General features: G+C 35.4%; 1 protein-coding gene across 1 annotated transcript in view; it reads right to left on the bottom strand.

The window, feature by feature from the left end:
• LOC138713217 (cytochrome P450 4C1-like) overlaps positions 1-3,568 on the bottom strand; it is a 44,405-nt gene extending 40,837 nt beyond the window's left edge. Inside the window, exons 1-2 of the mRNA XM_069845130.1 lie at positions 3,418-3,568; positions 408-630 (exon numbers count right to left, since the gene is read on the bottom strand). Coding sequence (XP_069701231.1) covers positions 408-570 — 163 coding nt within the window. The 5' untranslated portion in view covers positions 571-630; positions 3,418-3,568. The remainder of the gene's footprint in view (positions 1-407; positions 631-3,417) is intronic.
• Between the last annotated feature and the right edge of the window lie 14,104 nt (positions 3,569-17,672).

Genomic DNA, 17,672 nt, shown 5'->3' with positions numbered 1-17,672 from the left:
TCAGGGTGGTTAATTATATATGGTAGGACCAATTATTTTTGGAAAATCGAAAATTACAAGAAAAATTTCGGCTACAGATTTATTATTAGTATAGATTTCCTTTTATAGATTTCCTTTTATGTTTCAAATTCGTTATGTTCATGGTTGCTGAAACTGGTCGTACTAGTCCAGGGATATCAAAGCTTCTGCACTGCGTGCTCTGAAGAACTCGCACAATATTCCCTTAAGAGCGATGATTGTACTTCAGCTTGCTGAAAAGTGAACCTTGTTGGATTTGTATTGCTTGTAGCATGAGAATGCTTTGACATCTCTGTACTGCGTCTACTTTAGATGTTACTTTACTTTCCGTAAAAACGAATCTCATTTAATTTAAAATGATTATCAAATAATGAGTTTTAATTGCCAACCTTGTGTAGTCCTGCCAACTTCTAAAGCGTTGCCAATAATGGGAAGCATTTTGGGTCCTGGGATCTTCAGTGACATCTTCTTCATCCGATGGGTTTTGGCGATGAATATCGCCCATAAGATGCCGATTCCAACCAGGAAGGTGTAGAGAGCAACGAGTAACATCTTGTGCAGCTCACAGTTCTGATTTGTTGCAGGAAATATTTTGAGGTTATCTGTACTCAGCTGCAACACAATAAAGCATACACAGTTATGTTACAGCGGTGGACTAGGAAGGAAAACACAATTCCATTTCGAAATACACTGTCAAAATTTGTATAAATAACAGTGTAATGATTTCGGGTAGGCAATTAAAGAAGTCCATACGCACTTAGACCAGAGACATGGGCCTATTGTTCTGCGTCTAAATTTCGTCGTGGTTGGGGAATAGTCGGTAAGTCTTACCCTGAGCACTCTCTCAGAGGCAGGGTTATTTCACTACCCGCAAAACTACCATACGAAAGCCACAGCTTGACTTCTTTTCAAATCAAGCTTTTCTAAGTGTTTCATTGCCCTCAAATCTAAAAACTAAAGAAAAAAAAATTGGTCGATATGAATCCAGAAATCTTGTGTGCAAATACTTGCACCTCGACACAGGGACAGAGTTATTTCACGTGCAGTAAATCTATGAAACGGAACAACCAGCTTTATTTGTTTTTCAAGAATATTTATGCTAAGCATTTTATACCTTTAAATTCCATCTCCATCAGCCGGATTCGAACCATGAACTTCAGGTCCTATATACAGAATAATAACTGCTAGGAAATGTAACAAAGGAAAGAGCAGTTAAAGCAAAACAAAATCATAGTTGCTAGTGGAAACCGTGAGATATAAAAAGCATAAAATTCCATTAAGATCTCTTTATTCATCGGCAATTAAAACAAACTAGATGTGATGCACATTTCTATCATCAAATTGTAAAAACGTGTAGTTGTGTGTTTTGATTTCAAGTAATATCCTGTTAATTTTGAAAGAAATTATTCATTTCATGTGTATTATTCCCTGGTAAATTCAATCGTAAATACTGAATATGAACAAAATCCGTCAAATAGTATAGTAGATATCGCTGTACACAGACAGACTACTACTAAAATTGTTACATTTCATGTACATCATTCCCTGATAAATTGACTCGTAGATATTGAATATGAACAAAATCCGTCCAGTAGTTTAGTACAAATCGCTGTGCAAGGACAGACTAGTACTAAAATTATTATACTTCATGTACATCATTCCCTGATAAATTGACTCGTAGATACTGAATATGAACAAAATCCGTCCAATAGTTCAGTAGAAATCGCTGTGCATGGACAGACTAGTACTAAAATTATTATATTTCATGTACATCATTCCCTGATAAATTGACTCGTAGATACTGAACATGAACAAAATCCGTCCAATAGTTCAGTAGAAATCGCTGTGCAAGGACAGACTAGTACTAAAATTATTATATTTCATGCACATCATTCCCTGATAAATTGACTCTAGATACAGAATATGAACAAAATACGTCCAATAGTTTAGTAGAAATCGCTGTACACAGACAGACTAGTACTAAAATTATTATATTTCATGTACATCATTCCCTGATAAATTGATTCGTAGATACTGAATATGAACAAAATCCGTCCAATAGTTTAGTAGAAATCGCTGTACACAGACAGACTAGTACTAAAATTATTATATTTCATGTACATCATTCCCTGATAAATTGACTCGAAGATACTGACTATGAACAAAATCCGTCCAATAGTTTAGTAGAAATCGCTGTACACAGACAGACTAGTACTAAAATTATTATATTTCATGTACATCATTCCCTGATAAATTGACTCGTAGATACTGAATATGAACAAAATCCGTCCAATAGTTTAGTAGAAATCGCTGTACACAGACAGACTAGTACTAAAATTATTATATTTCATATACATCATTCCCTGATAAATTGACTCGTAGATACTGAATATGAACAAAATCCGTCCAATAGTTTAGTAGAAATCGCTGTACACAGACTAGTACTAAAATTATTATATTTCATATACATCATTCCCTGATAAATTGACTCGTAGATACTGAATATGAACAAAATCCGTCCAATAGTTTAGTAGAAATCGCTGTACACAGACTAGTACTAAAATTATTATATTTCATATACATCATTCCCTGATAAATTGACTCGTAGATACTGAATATGAACAAAATCCGTCCAATAGTTTAGTAGAAATCGCTGTACACAGACTAGTACTAAAATTATTATATTTCATATACATCATTCCCTGATAAATTGACTCGTAGATACTGAATATGAACAAAATCCGTCCAATAGTTTAGTAGAAATCGCTGTACACAGACAGACTAGTACTAAAATTATTATATTTCATGTACATCATTCCCTGATAAATTGAGTCGTAGATACTGAATATGAACAAAATCCGTCCAATAGTTTAGTAGAAATCGCTGTACACAGACAGACTAGTACTAATATTATTATATTTCATGTACATCATTCCCTGATAAATTGACTCGTAGATACTGAATATGAACAAAATCCGTCCAATAGTTTAGTAGAAATCGCTGTACACAGACAGACTAGTACTAAAATTATTATATTTCATATACATCATTCCCTGATAAATTGACTCGTAGATACTGAATATGAACAAAATCCGTCCAATAGTTTAGTAGAAATCGCTGTACACAGACAGACTAGTACTAAAATTATTATATTTCATATACATCATTCCCTGATAAATTGACTCGTAGATACTGAATATGAACAAAATCCGTCCAATAGTTTAGTAGAAATCGCTGTACACAGAGAGACTAGTACTAAAATTATTATATTTCATGTACATCATTCCCTGATAAATTGACTAGTAGATACTGAATATGAACAAAATCCGTCCAATAGTTTAGTAGAAATCGCTGTACACAGACAAATACTATTATAATTATATTTCATGTACTTAATACCTGTTAATTTCCGTATTCTTCAATGTAATTCGTTGTAATTTCCATCAACTCTAAGATTTGTGTTGAAATTTGTACAGCAATTAAGAATTTGGCTTTGACTAATTTATAATAAAATTGCTGAATTCTGCACGTGTGCTCCGTTCTCTGTCAGCCGCTTAGCTTCATTGATATCAGGAGAATGTAGCCTACTTTATTTATAGTGAAGGGAATCGCATGAAAAACAAGTCCTGTATTCATGAGTTTTAACCACTTTTTGTTAGATGTATTGTAATTTTGCTACTCAACATGGTTGCGATACTGAACAAGCACTGCAAGTTCAAGGTCACATTAAACTTTTGGTAAGGTCGGGATTACGCATTTGAAACTAAAAACGAAGTCATTAAAATGCTGGTTGGGTTATTGCGATGTAACCTGGAAGTAGGCTAAATCACTTTTTGTTATGTTTCTAAGAATCTTTGGAGTGACCATAATTACACAACAACAAGTCCAATTTAAATATTCAGTGAAAAAATCTGTCTAAAGCCTTGATTTATCTGAACCGACAGATGCGAGTAACGAGTTCACGTGTACTGCGGTCTTGTGGTGGGGGAGGGGCGAGTTTCGCCCTTGGCGTGCGTCGTTCGAGAAAAGTGACTAGTGGCAGTCACATGTAACATGTTACACGTTACGCGATGTCCGAGATGTACCACAACATAGGATTAATCAGAATTTGTTATTAATAGAGACCGGAATCTTAGTCACTACACTTTGAAGTTAAGTGAGAAAGAAGATTGTGCAATGAGCCAAATGCCTTGACGAAGAGAGTGGCGCGTGGTGCTATACGATTCAAAAGAGATTATTCCCGCATCCAGGTCAAGAACCACAGTACACGCATAAAACAATGACTTCAAGAGTGGGGCTGTGTTTTGTATTACAAAAGAATAAATATAGACCTTGCTGTAAAATTTTAATTTAAAATGTTACTGTTTCAAGGAACTACTCTTAATGAAATGTTTAAGCCTATAATTGATGTAAAATTTTAACTCAAGATGTTGCTCTTTCATAATCACTACCTTAATGATATGTTTAAGCCTATATTATAATAATCTTTGATGTAAAATTTTAACTCAAGATGTTGCTCTTTCATAATCACTACCTTAATGATATGTTTAAGCCCATATTATAATAATCTTTGATGTAAAATTTTAACTCAAGATGTTGCTCTTTCATAATCACTACCTTAATGATTGTTTAAGCCTATATTATAATAATCTTTGATGTAAAATTTTAACTCAAGATGTTGCTCTTTCATAATCACTACCTTAATGATATGTTTAAGCCTATATTATAATAATCTTTGATGTAAAATTTTAACTCAAGATGTTGCTCTTTCATAATCACTACCTTAATGATATGTTTAAGCCCATATTATAATAATCTTTGATGTAAAATTTTAACTCAAGATGTTGCTCTTTCATAATCACTACCTTAATGATTGTTTAAGCCTATATTATAATAATCTTTGATGTAAAATTTTAACTCAAGATGTTGCTCTTTCATAATCACTACCTTAATGATATGTTTAAGCCTATATTATAATAATCTTTGATGTAAAATTTTAACTCAAGATGTTGCTCTTTCATAATCACTACCTTAATGATATGTTTAAGCCCATATTATAATAATCTTTGATGTAAAATTTTAACTCAAGATGTTGCTCTTTCATAATCACTACCTTAATGATTGTTTAAGCCTATATTATAATAATCTTTGATGTAAAATTTTAACTCAAGATGTTGCTCTTTCATAATCACTACCTTAATGATATGTTTAAGCCTATATTATAATAATCTTTGATGTAAAATTTTAACTCAAGATGTTGCTCTTTCATAATCACTACCTTAATGATATGTTTAAGCCTATGTTATACAGTAATAATCTTTGATGTAAAATTTTAACTCAAGATGTTGCTCTTTCATAATCACTACTTTAATGATATGTTTAAGCCTATATTATAATAATCTTTGATGTAAAATTTTAACTCAAGATGTTGCTCTTTCATAATCACTACCTTAATGATATGTTTAAGCCTATATTATAATAATCTTTGATGTAAAATTTTAACTCAAGATGTTGCTCTTTCATAATCACTACTTTAATGATATGTTTAAGCCTATATTATAATAATCTTTGATGTAAAATTTTAACTCAAGATGTTGCTCTTTCATAATCGCTACCTTAATGATTGTTTAAGCCTATATTATAATAATCTTTGATGTAAAATTTTAACTTAAAATGTTGCTCTTTCATAGGCACTACTCTTAATGATATGTTTAAGCCTATATTACAATAATCTTTGATGTAATATTTTGACTTAAAATGTTGCTCTTTCATACACACTACCTTAATAATATGTTAAAGCCTATATTACAATAATCCGTGATGTAAAATTTTAACTTAAAATGTTGCTGTTTCACAGGCACTACTTTAATGATATGATTAAACCTATATTAAGGTAATCCTTGAAGTAAAATTTTAACTTAAAATGTTGCTCTTTCACACGCACTACTCTTAATGATATGTTTAAGCCTATATTAAATTAACCTTTGATGTAAAATTTTGACTTAAAATGTTGCTCTTTCATACGCAATACATTAATGATATGTTTAAGCCTATATTACAATAATCTGTGATGTAAACTGTTGCTCTTTCATACGCACTACCTTAATGATATGTTTAAGCCTATATTACAATAATCTTTTATGTATAATTTTGACTTAAAATGTTGCTCTTTCATACGCACTACCTTAATGATATGTTTAAGCCTATATTACAATAATCTGTGATGTAAACTTTTGACTTAAAATGTTGCTCTTTCATACGCACTACCTTAATGATATGTTTAAGCCTATATTACAATAATCTTTTATGTATAATTTTGACTTAAAATGTTGCTCTTTCATACGCACTACCTTAATGATATGTTTAAGCCTATATTACAATAATCTGTGATGTAAACTTTTGACTTAAAATGTTGCTCTTTCCTACGCACTACCTTAATGATATCTTTAAGCCTATATTACAATAATCTTTGATGTATAATTTTGACTTAAAATGTTGCTCTTTCATACGCACAACCTTAATAATTTGTTTAAGCCTATATTACAATAATCTTTTATGTAAAATTTTGACTTAAAATGTTGCTCTTTCATACGCACTACCTTAATGATATGTTTAAGCCTATATTACAATAATCTGTGATGTAAACTTTTGACTTAAAATGTTGCTCTTTCCTACGCACTACCTTAATGATATCTTTAAGCCTATATTACAATAATCGTTGATGCATAATTTTGACTTAAAATGTTGCTCTTTCATACGCACTACCTTAATGATTTGTTTAAGCCTATATTACAATAATCTTTGTTGTAAAAATTTTAACTTAAAACGTTGCTCTTTCATACGCACTACTCTGAATATGTTTAAGCCTATATTACAATAATCTTTGATGTAAAATTTTAACTTAAAATGTTGCTCTTTCATACGCACTACTCTTAATGATATATTTAAGCCTATATTACAATAATCTTTGATGTAAAATTTTGACTTAAAAAGTTGCTCTTTCATGCGCACTACTTTAATGATATGTTTAAGTCTATATTACAATAATCTTTGTTATAAAATTTTGACTTAAAAAGTTGCTCTTTCATACGCACTACTTTAGTGATATGTTTAAGACTATATTACAATAATGTTTGTTGTAAAATTTTAACTTAAAATGTTGCTCTTTCACAGGCACGACTTTAATGATATGTTTAAGACTATATTACAATAATCTTTGTTGTAAAATTTTAACTTAAAATCACTATTCTAATTATATGTTTAAGCCTATATTACAATTATCTTTGATGTAAAATTTTAACTTAAAATGTTGCTCTTTCATACGCACTACTTTAATATGTTTAAGCCTATATTACAATAATATTTTATGTACAGTTTTAATTTAAAATGTTGCTGTTTGATAAGCACTACTCTTAATGATACGTTTGAGCCCATATTAATATAATCTTTGTTGTAAAGTTTTAATTTAAACACCGGTACAACTTTAAAATAGGAACTGTCCTTGTGTACAAGTGTAATTTCCAACGAAAATTTTAAAGTGCTTGTCTTCAACTCTGTTGAAAGGCAAGTTGGTATGAATCATCATTTCATGCTAATCTCTGTTTAATTCGTTCGCTGGCATTGAATTACTAGGTGAAGTTAGATCGTCAGATTTACGTCTTGCTATCAACTTCAAACGGTTTATATATATATATATATATATATATTAATTACAATCCTGTTTTAAATACTATCTTTTAGACCAGATATGTTAGTCTTATATAAATTACACACAATTTTCTCACCACTCACACAGACATACGTCTTCCGAATTCCTCTGCTCACTTCTGTACTTCCGTGCACTTTTCTTAGGCCTAGGCACCTTTATTTCAAGTAGTACATGAACATTGCTAAACTCAATCGTACTGTACTTGTTTAGGAGTTTTAGTGACCCTGTAGTGCGCGTTACTTATGTTTGTGAGCAGGGTATCTAGCTACTGAAGAACACGTGACGTAATGTATATCCCATGCACACTTATACTCATTCCAATGTTGTTGGACTAAGAAAATGGTATTTAGTTATACGTTACAGTACTATATGTGTTTTTGGGGGATCATCGTGCTAACCACACGATACCTCCATTCTGGATGGATGATCGTCCACCTCTGCTTCGGCATGTGGGCGTGAGGCCACCAGCCGGCTGGTCGGTCTAGGCCCTTCACGGGCTGTAGCGCCAAGGATTATTAAATGTTTTTTGCAGTGCGGTCAGATTATCTTTCGGCCGGTAGAGCGCGAGAGCTGACGCAGCGACTTGAAGGTCACGTACCTGGAAACTTGTGGTTACTTTGTGCGATTAGTTGAATCCGAGTGCTGCTATCACGTGGTTTGTTTCACAGACAGTAAACATTACTTTCAGTGTTCTTTACTTCTCCACAGTAACGTGTGATTTTTACAGTGTAATTTCGGTGTGTGTGTGTGTGTGTGTGTGTGTGTGCGTATAGTTGGATAAAAAGTAATGGCTACAGTTCGATATTTCTGACATGCCTTTATTCACAGGGGTACAACATTTACGTACTTTCTATATAGTCGTCCCCCTTATTTATTATCTTTTGCCAAATGTTTTGAAGGCGTCATACACCATCGGGTGAGTACGGTGGATGTTCCAGAATCTCCCATTGTTAAACCTCGGATATTTCATGGGGTATCGAACGCCCTGTAATTTTGCTGTAACCCAGAATGTCTTGCAGAATGTGGAGCACAGTTTTGTGACATACTCCAACTTCCGCTGCTAACTCATCCGCAGTCCATTGGCGATCAGCATCCAACAGGGAAGCAAGGAGTTGAACTGAGTTGTCCTCCACGTGGAATCGTCCTGTACGGAGGTTGTCCTGAACGGCATCCTTGCCTTCCCGGAACGCATTAACCCATCGTCTCACTATGCGATATGGCAACGCTGCATCGGCACATTCTTCACGCAGTCCCTGAAAATATTCTTGTGCACTACGACCTCGTGTCACTTCAATTTTGATCCAGGAACGTTGCCCTAGTTTTGTAAACGTGGTCTTAGTGCGCTGGCACTATCCCTATGAAAGTCAACATTCTACACACTGCAGTAGATTGACAGAGTACTGTCGCCGCTGGCTGCACTAACTCACGTAACAGTCCTTGTTCATGTCCACAAAGCTGGCAGCTCTTGAACGCACCATCGTCACGTGACAGCAGTGTTGCCATAACTTTTTATCCAGCCTATGTATTTGTTATTATCCTATTGAAATGAAAGCCGAAAAATTCACATTAGAACAAAGACTTACCTATCACTAGACTTCGAAGTTGAGACGCGTTTACTCTGAAGTTAAATACACACAGAATAATATAGTGTTTACAGAACAGCTGACAAGGTAGTCCTCTCCCCTCGTACACACATGATGTCAGTTGGATGAAGGGCTGGCGATCATAAGCTCCAATTTTTGGGGTGATAGATGGCATAAGTGCCATTGGAAGGAACCGCAGACGTATTACATTTGCGCCAATCACTGTACAATAAAAGCCCCAACACCAAAAATTAACTTACCCAAATGCCCATGACTTGATTTCGTCTGATTTCACGTTACAAGAATGTATACTTTAACCATCTATACTCTAACCACGACGTAAATACCAGATCACTTATCTGTGGCGCTTTAAGTATACCTCTTTATAGTACATCTCGTTATTCATAATCTTTTACAGTATCCACCTTGCGACAATGGAATTCCCTGTCACAAAGTATTAGGGGCTGCAAACCAATAAACACTTTTAAAAAGAGCTTAAAAGATAACCTTCTTATCATTTCACTCCAATCATACCGACTTAAACTATCACTGACTACATTGTTACTCCTTCCTTTAAACATGCAACCTGATAGTGCTGTATTTTCAAAATTGTCTCATAATAATCTCTTTCTATTATCTAACATTATTTGAAATATATTAACATTCTATGTATTTTAGCTTAATTCTGCTACATAGTTTGTATTTCAGTGTTTAATTAATAGTTCATAGTATTTTGTTGTTTAATTCGTAAATAACTCTTGTATACATGTAGCTCTTATCTAAATCTATTTGTTGAATTCTTTGTAAGTTGATACATATGTATGTATACTTTTTGCTGGTTGAGTGGAACAGAAGGCCTTACGGCCTTAACTCTGCCAGCTAAAATGAATCATCATCATCATCATCATTATTATTATTATTATTATTATTATTATTATTATTATTATTATTATTATATTATTTCATCTCTAAGAAGTCCTACATGTGCAAATTTTTCAAAGTCAAATTTCACAGTCACAGGTGAAAAATGCAAACCAAACGTATTGCATGTTCTAGCCCCACGTATTAAGGCTGGTTCACAATAAACCGGGAACAGAAACGACAACGAGAGCGAGAATGAAAATATTGTTAAAATAAATGTATTTAGCATTATTTCCGTTCTCGTTCTCGTCGTTTCCGTTCCCGGTTTATTGTGAACCAGCCTTTAGAGTCCACATCGTACACCTTTATTAATGATAATCACATGAAGTTCGCGGTAAGCACAAGAATGATACACTGAGATACAACTGAGCAGTGCAGTGTTACGAAAGTGTGAAGGTACACTGATGATGGCGTTTTTGTAACATTGCCAATGGCGCTTTCGTTATGTGGCCATTTGGCGCTTTTGTAACCACTATGAGACAACGCTTGGCGTAAATGTAATCCACCGGGATGGAGCAATACAGACCGAGCAAGGAAAAAATAAATGTTCGCCTGAAGGACAAATGTAAATATTACGTTGGTCAGACTGACTGACCTCTCCAGCGACAACAAAACGAAACTTCAACGTGCTCATAATTTGTGTGTACGTTTTGTAAGCAATGTTCGTAAATATGATCATATTACCCCATCCCTGGAAGCAATAGGTTGGCTTAAACTAGGTAAGAAAAGACATTTGTGCGAGATCGTGCGTATTTGCTTGGTTTCCACACAAAACCAATCCGCGGAAAGTCTAAAATTCCACATTCAGTATTCCCAACGTAACACACATAACAATTTCCCTCTTCTTACCGCTGAAGTGACATATTGATTTTACTGCTTTAGGCTTTTAACATATTATTTTTAGAGACGTTTAACATAGTAATAATTATAAATTGGAAACTTACCACTGCAATTTCATCTAAATTGCACTGTTAATTATTGTTTTTAAATATTTGCAAAAATTAAGTAAACTCTACAACTCCACTAAAGTTACTGCATTCGTGATGCATGTAGCATTAAGGATGCCGTTTTTTTTTAAGTTCGCATTTATAGACTGGGGGAAAAAAAGACAGACGTATATCACGGCCTGCTGGAGTATAGTAAACACAGAAAACATTAATTCGAAATTTTCTCGGGCTTCCAGCCAGGTCATAAGTTGGTGATCCACCGACGTTTCGAGGATGTTCATCTTCCTCATCTTCAGGGTTAAATGATATCTGAGGGAAATCGAAAAAATCGAAAAATCGAAGGAGAATTGGGAGGACGAATTAAAAGGTACGCAAAACGCGTCCTTGCAAGGGGTTGGGGTCTGTGCAAAACTAAATATGTGAGCTCCAAGCCTGTTGGCCACTAGTCTCACTCCGGGTTACGCTGCTCCCCTGAAGGAGCTGTAGAAAATTTTGAAGGGGAAGCCGAAATTGGACGTAACCTCTTAGGTACCACATACGCGAGGGGGGCTGAGATTGATCAATTGATCACGGAACGGGGCGAGGAGGATTTGGCTGGTGTTTGCCGTTAGGATGGCAAGACGCCGTCATCTGTTGTTCGATGACAAAGCAGGTGAAGGCCGTCGGAAGAAGCGCCGTGAAATCTAATCTGCAATTTGAGAGGTCCCTGTCCTTTCAATTTGCGACTTATTGAGTGACCTCGTATATTTAATAGATTATTAATATTATCTGAACTAGGGCATACATCATTTATAATAAAGGTGGAATATATATGGGGAAGGGCATATAGGTCCGTGGCCCATTTCTTATAGGGCTCATCCCGACATTTGTCTTACGCCTGAGGAAAATCACGGAATACCTTAGGCGAGATGAGTTGTCTCATGTATAGGAGACTAGCCAATTTGGCTATTATATAGGAGGTGATTGTTATCATGAGCCTTGTTGATCGTCTCAATTTTGAGACAAGCCATTTGGCTATATGATGGCTCAATTACGAAGAGGGGGGACAGATGTAATTAGTTAATTAATTTAAGTAATTAGGAAGATTAATGGGGATATGAGTGCAGGTCCGTGGCCCATTTCTTTTAGGGCTCATCCCGACATTTGCCTTAGCGCCTTAGGAAAACCACGGAAAAACCTTAGGCAGGATGAGTTGTCTCAATATCAGAGACTAGCCAGTTGGCTCTTAGGTTGAATGACTCTATGAATCGATGGATATATACTAGCCAATTGGCTCTATTATAGTTCCATCGATCAACAAAAGTAGATAATGTTAGGGAGGGATTTTGTTTAGCCCAGTTAAGACAAGGTCATTTTACAGCGGTTGCACTATCCAAGGAGTCTCATGGAGTTGAGTCGTGGCTACCAAAACCTGGGAGTAACGCCAGCCTCCCTGTCCTCCTGTCTCAATAGTATAGCTAATGGACCTGTCTGGTGTCTACGCCGTAACCTAGGATCATACTGGCCGAGGCCAGATATGAGCGGGTTGGGGTTAGCACGAGCTTCCGCATACAGGTTCCTAGCTGAGGGTACCTAGCTCCTTAATTTATAGTGCCAGAGGGAGTCAGCCGAGGAGCTGTGCGCCGATTGGCTGTTATTAGTGCGGACCGCGGCGAGAACGTTGCCGACGTGTCGTCTTGCTTTGTGCTTTCCGGCTGAATGACCTTGGGTCTCACGGTGGGCTCGGCGGACGAGTTCTCCGCTGATGACGAATTTAAGGAGCTAGGTACCCTCAGATATCATTTAACCCTGAAGATGAGGAAGATGAACATCCTCGAAACGTCGGTGGATCACCAACTTATGACCTGGCTGGAAGCCCGAGAAAATTTCGAATTATCACGTCGCCAGGAAAGCTTCAGTAGTTATTACAGAAAACATTTTAAAGCAACAATGTTGAAGATAGATATTTTTGTTTTGCAAATTTGCCGTCATTGAACAGAAACCAAGATGGAGATTTCATTGCAACTAATTAGAAATTCCTCTTTCAGGTATGTAATAAACGATCTTCGCACAAAATAATGTACGATCGACGAGCGGTATGTTTTCTTTCAATTCTCGGAAATTAAAAAAGCTCAACTACGTTTCGCTTTTTCAAACTTTTCCTCGAACATGAAAACTTCAACATACCGCTCTTGTAACGCATATTACTATTACATTCACTTCTCCTTCTCTTTGAAATCTTGAACTCTTCTATTCCTTCGTACCTGCCGTCTCGCTTCACTTACCTTTCTTCCCACCATAATCTGAACACCCGCTCTCGCCATAAAACAATACTAACAATACCATCCCATCGCACTTCCTCATACTCATCCTCTTTCACAACAGCCCTGCCAAGACTCTGGAATTCGTTACCTGTTAGCATCAGGGACTGTCGAAATAAAATTGAATTCAAACGCAAACTTACCAGGCACTTGGTCAGTAATTGAGACTGGTTCAGACATGGTTTCTTGTATATAGTTCTAATTTGTAATTCAGTAAATACAAAAATATTCTTTGTTCTTAACTTCTATGATAAAATGTCTAGCTTTCATTAATCAGGTAATCTTGTCGTACTTTAATTTTTATTGTAATTGTAATTGTAAATTTAGTACTAATTGTAATTTTATTCTTCATATTATAGTCGTAATCCCCTGGTAGAGGGGCAGAGAAGGCCTGACGGCCTTATCTCTACCAGGTTAAATAAATAATTACTAATACTAATATATATATAATTATCGTCTCGTGTGTAGAAACGTAATATCATTCTTAGGCCTATAAACAGTTATACAGGGCAATGCTGTTTACAAAGGTACTTTTTAACAACAAAAACAACAACAACAATAATAATAATAATAATAATAATAATAATAATAATAATAATAATAACAATAATAATAATAGTAATACATACATACATACATACATACATACATACATACATACATACATACATACATACATACATACATACATACATACATACATACATACATACATACATACATTACATACTAGTATAGTAGACATTCGAACCTTCAGGGGGGCAGACTGTAATTCTGACCATTATTTGGTAATTGGAGAGCTAAGAGAAAGACTATCAGTAGCCAAGCGAGTAGAGCAACAAGTTAATATTAGAAGATTCAATATTCCGAAATTAAAGGACGAGGAATGTAAGCAAAATTATCAGGTCGAAATTTCAAATAGGTTTGACGTATTAGCAAGTTCCGATGAAGTTGAGGAAAAGTTAGATGTTAATAGTTTGTGGGAAAATATCCGAGATAATATCAAAATTGCAGCTGAACAGAGCATAGGTATTATGAAACTAAGAAAAAGAAACCGTGGTTTGATGAAGATTGTTGCATGGTAGTAGAAAGAAGGAAACAGGCAAAATTGAAATTCTTACAGGATCCAGTTGAGGCGAATAGAAATAATTATTTCAATATAAGACGGGTAGCAAATCGTACGCTTAGGAATAAAAAGAGAGATTACTTGAAGGAAAAACTGAATGAGGTAGGAACAAATAGTAAAAATAAAAACATTAGAGATTTATATAAGGGTATAAAGGAATTCAAGAATGGATATCAGGCAAGGGTAAACGTGATCAAGGATGAGAATGGTGAATTGCTTGCAGACGCTCATTCAATCCTGAACAGATGGAAAAACTTTTTTGGACAACTACTAAATATACATAGGCCAAATAGAAATGATCGGGACGAAATTGAAATACAAACTGCTGAGCCATTTATACCCGAACCCACACTTTCTGAAGTCGAAATTGCGATAGAAAATCTGAAAAATTATAAGTCTCCAGGTATCGATCAAATTCCAGCAGAATTAATACAAGAGGGTGGAAGTGCATTATCTAACGAAATTTATAAACTTGTACTTGCTATTTGGGAAAAGGAAATTGTACCAGAACAATGGAAGGAGTCCATAATTGTACCTATTTTTTAAAAAGGGGGACAAAACCAACTGTGGTAACTTTCGAGGAATATCACTTTTGTTGAACTCGTACAACATTTTGTCCAATATCCTTTTGAGAAGATTAACTCCGTATGTAGATGAAATTATTGGGGATCATCAGTGCGGTTTTCGGCGTAATAGATCGACTATTGATCAGATTTTTTGTATTCGAGAGATAATAGAGAAAAAATGGGAGTATAAGGGTACAGTGCACCAGTTATTCATAGATTTCAAAAAGGCATATGACTCGGTTCAGAGAGAAGTTTTATATGATATTCTTATTGAATTTGGTATTTCCAAGAAACTAGTTCGATTAATTAAAATGTGTCTCAGTGAAACGTACAGCAGAGTTCTTATAGGTCAGTTTCTGTCAGATGCGTTTCCTATTCATTGTGGGCTAAAGGAAGGAGATGCACTATCACCTTTACTTTTTAACTTTGCTCTAGAGTATGCCATTAGGAAAGTCCAGGATAACAGAGAGGGTTTGGAATTGAACAGGTTACATCAGCTGCTTGTCTATGCGGATGACGTGAATCTGTCATTAGGGAAAACACGGAAATTTTACTGGAAGCACGTAAAGAGATAGGTTTGGAAGTAAATCCCGAAAAGACAAAGTACATGATTATGTCTCGTGACGAGAATATTGTACGAAATGGAAATATAAAAATTGTAAATTTATCTTTTGAAGAGGTGGAGAAGTTCAAATATCTTGGAGTATCAGTAACAAATATAAATGATATTCGGGAGGAAATTAAACACCGAATAAATGTGGGAAATGCCTCTTATTATTCGGTTGAGAAGTTTTTATCATCCAGTCTGCTGTCAAAAAATCTGAAAGTTAGAATTTATAAAACAGTTATATTACCGGTTGTTCTTTATGGTTGTGAAACTTGGACTCTCACTTTGAGAGAGGAACATAGGTTAAGGGTGTTTGAGAATAAGGTGCTTAGGAAAATATTTGGGGCTAAGAGGGATGAAGTTACAGGAGAATGGAGAAAGTTACACATCACAGAACTGCACGCATTGTATTCTTCACCTGACATAATTAGGAACATAAAATCCAGACGTTTGAGATAGGCAGGGCATGACGCACGTATGGGCGAATCCAGAAATGCTTATAGAGTGTTAGTTGGTAGGCCGGAGGGAAAAAGACGTTTGGGAAAGCCGAGACGTAGATGGGAGGATAATATTAAATTGGATTTGAGGGAGGTGGGATATGATGGTAGAGAATGGATTAATCTTGCTCAGGATAGGGACCAATGGCGGGCTTATGTGAGGGCGGCAATGAACCTCCGGGTTCCTTAAAAGCTAGTAAGTGATAATAATAATAATAATAATAATAATAATAATAATAATAATAATAATAATAATAATAATAGACAAGATTTTAAATACCGATAATGTAAATTGTAAACAATTTTAATAATGATCCCCCCTTTACAAAATTCTGCGTACGCCACTGTGTACAAGTGATCAATGTCCATATAGGCTATCAATTAAAAGATGATGTTCCTTTTATCACCTACACTGTTCAATATCTGCTTGGAGGATTTAATGAAGAACTGTTTACAGAACATGGGAGGAGTGATAGTTGGAGGAAGAAGAATAAAGTGCATAAGATTTGCTGATGATATGGCGTTCATAGCAGAAGAGGAGATGATACTAAGGGATATGCTACTGGAGCTAAATGACAGCTGTGAGCAGTATGGGATGAAGATAAATGCAAACAAGACGAAGACCATGGTAATAGGAGGAAAAATTAAAAAATGTAAACGTGCGAATTATAAATGAGGCAGTAGAGCAAGTGGACAGCTTCAAATACTTGGGGTGTAGGCTACTACTGGGTGTTCAGTTCAAAATGTGTCATGACTCGCTGTATGCCGTCATGTGGTTAGTCGATGAGCCTAGAGAATTCAATCTTCCTACACTTCCGCAGAGGTGTAGTACTTATGTGCCAGAGAAGTTGCCTAGCAAGTACGGCGTTCATTCTGAAAGAGTACTTACCGATACGTACGGTAACGCCGGTAGTGGCAGGAATGTGAAGTGTTTCGAAACATGTACTGAGGCGAGTTTTTTCTTACTGTCGGGATATGGGGAGAGGGTTAAGACGATTACTTACGTATTTGTTGACATTAACTTCGACGGTCAACATGGACACGGAGCATTTGATTTGTGTTGTGGAATGTTGCCGTACGCAATCGATGATAACAAACACCCTGCGTACGACTTGGCCGCGCAAAACACAGTTCGAAAGAGGTTATAATAGCACACAGACCGTACAGACCACCATCTGTTGCTACGACGTTCAAGTTATACCGTACACGTTCTCAAGTTCAGATTGAACGCCTTGATTAATAGGCAACTTCTCTGACACAAAAGCTGAAACTCGCTTCAAATCGCTGACTCATCAACAGTGACGTCATGACACACATTGAAATGAACTCCCAGTATAAGCAGTAACATGAGCTGCTACCAGGAAGTCAAAAAGGAGGATAGCAATGGCAAAGGAAGCTT

The sequence above is a fragment of the Periplaneta americana genome, chromosome 2 (assembly GCF_040183065.1).
Source record: "Periplaneta americana isolate PAMFEO1 chromosome 2, P.americana_PAMFEO1_priV1, whole genome shotgun sequence".
NCBI classification, from domain to species: domain Eukaryota; kingdom Metazoa; phylum Arthropoda; class Insecta; order Blattodea; family Blattidae; genus Periplaneta; species Periplaneta americana.
The sequence above is the reverse complement of the archived record's forward strand: the minus strand, read 5'-3'. Positions and strand labels throughout refer to the sequence as shown.